The 2,530-nt window shown below is 45.2% G+C and overlaps 1 protein-coding gene across 1 annotated transcript in view; it reads right to left on the reverse strand.

Moving 5' to 3' along the window:
* Positions 1-848: 848 nt before the first annotated feature.
* Positions 849-2,530, reverse strand: part of gprc6a (G protein-coupled receptor, class C, group 6, member A) — an 8,586-nt gene continuing 6,904 nt past the window's right edge. Inside the window, 1 exon segment of the mRNA XM_035672100.1 lies at positions 849-1,985. Coding sequence (XP_035527993.1) covers positions 874-1,985 — 1,112 coding nt within the window. The 3' untranslated portion in view covers positions 849-873.

Consider the following 2,530-nt stretch of genomic DNA (forward strand, 5'->3'; position numbering starts at 1 on the left):
CCCTGTGTTAGCACTGATGTCTGCTGTATCCATTCTCATCCTGACATGACATACATCCAGATTTTATTGATCATGTATGTGTGCATGTACAAACTTTCAAGTTAAAGGGACAGGAACAATAGAACATTTTTTTCTCTTACCTGTGATGCTATTTATTCATTTATTCTATTGATTGTTTTTGTGTGAGTTGTCGAGGTTTGGACATATACGCTATAGAGGCCTTCTCTACAATTTAATGGTACCAGAACACACTCAATTTGTGGTACTTCAAGCGCCCAAAATACTACATTACAGACATACAACAACGTCTCATTCTAAAAATCATGACCAAGATACACAAGATTATTCAAAATAATCCACACCCTTATTCTTTTGGTTTTTTCTCATGAGCCTCATTATTTTTATAATGATGGGATATCCCAGATTTATGGTAAATGGTAAATGGACCTGTACTTGTATAGCGCCTTCCTAGTCACACTACGTGCCACATTCACCCTTTCACACACATTCACACAGCGATGGCAAAGTCCACTTGCTCATTCATACACATTCACACACCAATGCTGTGCATCGGGAGCAATTTGGGGTTCAGTATCTTGCTCAAGGATACTTCGACACGTGGCAGGAGGAGCCGGGGATCGAACCAACAACGGGATCCGCACAAGCACCCTCTCTGACCTCTGGCGGGACAACTCCCTGATTGGGGGACGACCCGCTCTGCCTCTGAGCCATATATAGATATACATTACATTTGATTTGCTGAAACTTCTGAAAACATACATACATCTTTTTAAATGTAAAGTATAATCATTAAGAACTTTCAAAATGTACAGTTCAAAAGTGGATTTTGGTTGAGAAGTTTATATGAGAAGTTCATATGCTGGTGCTTCTTCTGTGGCAGTGTCGTGAGATTGAACCTCTGTGCAAACTTGTGCAGCTAGTCTGCTCTCTGCAGTTTGTCACCACAGCAGTTTTGAGAGGATTGGCTGCAGGTACAGAGAGGGACGAGGTACAGTGCTGACCAGTGCTGGACTGTCGCTCTGACACTGAGCTTCCAGACACAGAGACGGAATCTGTGGTTTTGCTCGAGTATTCATACAGATTCTTCCTGAAAGCACTCTTGGTGTTTTGTTCCTTCTTAAAAAGGATTATATAGCACTTCGGGAAAAAATGACAGCTCAGGATGCCGAAGTTGGAGATGAGAATGACCACCATCTCCACAGCTGGCAGGTACACTCCTGAAGTGGTGACGTAGACAGGAACAAAGAGCAGCCACGAGATGAGGTAGAGCAGCATGCTGAACGTGATGAACTTTGCCTCATTGTAGTGCTGTGGCAGTTTGCGTCCTTTGAAGGCACAGATGAAACACACAAAAGCCAGAACAGCTATGTAGCCCAGCATCACCCCGAAGGCCAAATATGAGCCTTCATGACAGTCCTCCATCAGACTGGTTGGAAGCCTGATGATGTGATTATATGGGCTTTTGAGGACCAGCCAGCAGATGCAGGTAGTTACCTGTAAGGCCACACAGATGCTGACGATGATGTAAGGCTGGTAGAGCCTCCGCAGAACCTCCTGCAGTTTAGGGTCACACCGGAAGGCTAGCAGGATATGCAGGGTCTTGACCAGGATACAGGAGACACACAGAGTGAAGCTGATGCCAAAGAGCACCTGTCGTGCCTTGCATTGGAGGCTGTTGGGCCGGCCAACAAACAGCATGGCACTGATGTAACTGATGACCACAGAGAACAGGATGGTCTGGCTAAGTGGCCCTCCTGCAGCTTTCACTACAGGGGTGTCCCGCTGATGTAGGAACAAAGCTGACACCAGCACAGTCAGGAGGATTCCCAGGGCAGAGAATGTCAGGAGCACCACAGCAAAGCCGTCCTGCCAGGAGAAGAAGAGCAGGGTTTTGGGGATGCAGCTGGAACTGCCCTTTGGAGACCACTCTGTGTTTGTGTCACAGCTCAAACACTGGTCCATATCTGCAGGGATGAAGGAGCATAGGTACAGAATAAAACAACCACATGCAAGCACTGTGCACAAAGAATTCCAAACCTAATCTGGATAATCAGCTAACATACACATCATAGCTTGATGAGAATAACCAGGTAAGCTAGAAGGCAAGTGGATTGTTTTAATCTTGAAGATGTTTCTTCTCTTAATCCACATAGCAAAATTAGTCTGGTACAATGACATCCCACTTACACTTGGCCAAGATACAGCAATGAGTTATGGTCCACGGGTGGTCCAGATATGGTAGCCACAAATAGCCCATGATATAGCCATATCTCAACTGTATGATTGTAGATGGCCCTATGTTGGACCAGACAAGTTTCAGCACTGGTTCTAGATGTCAACTTTGACTCAACCTTAACCAAGCCACTTCATTATTGCACACACCAGACAATCTCTCTTCCTCTCCTCTGGTTTAACATTGGGCCAGAATAGGACCAGCTATCGTCATACTGATAGTTGGCTGAGATATGGCTGTATGCAACTTCACTTCACCTCTAGATGCCACTAAACA

Source organism: Morone saxatilis, unplaced genomic scaffold (genome assembly GCF_004916995.1).
Source record: "Morone saxatilis isolate NCDOM2014 unplaced genomic scaffold, NCSU_SB_2.0 Contig24, whole genome shotgun sequence".
Classification (NCBI taxonomy): Eukaryota; Metazoa; Chordata; class Actinopteri; family Moronidae; genus Morone; species Morone saxatilis.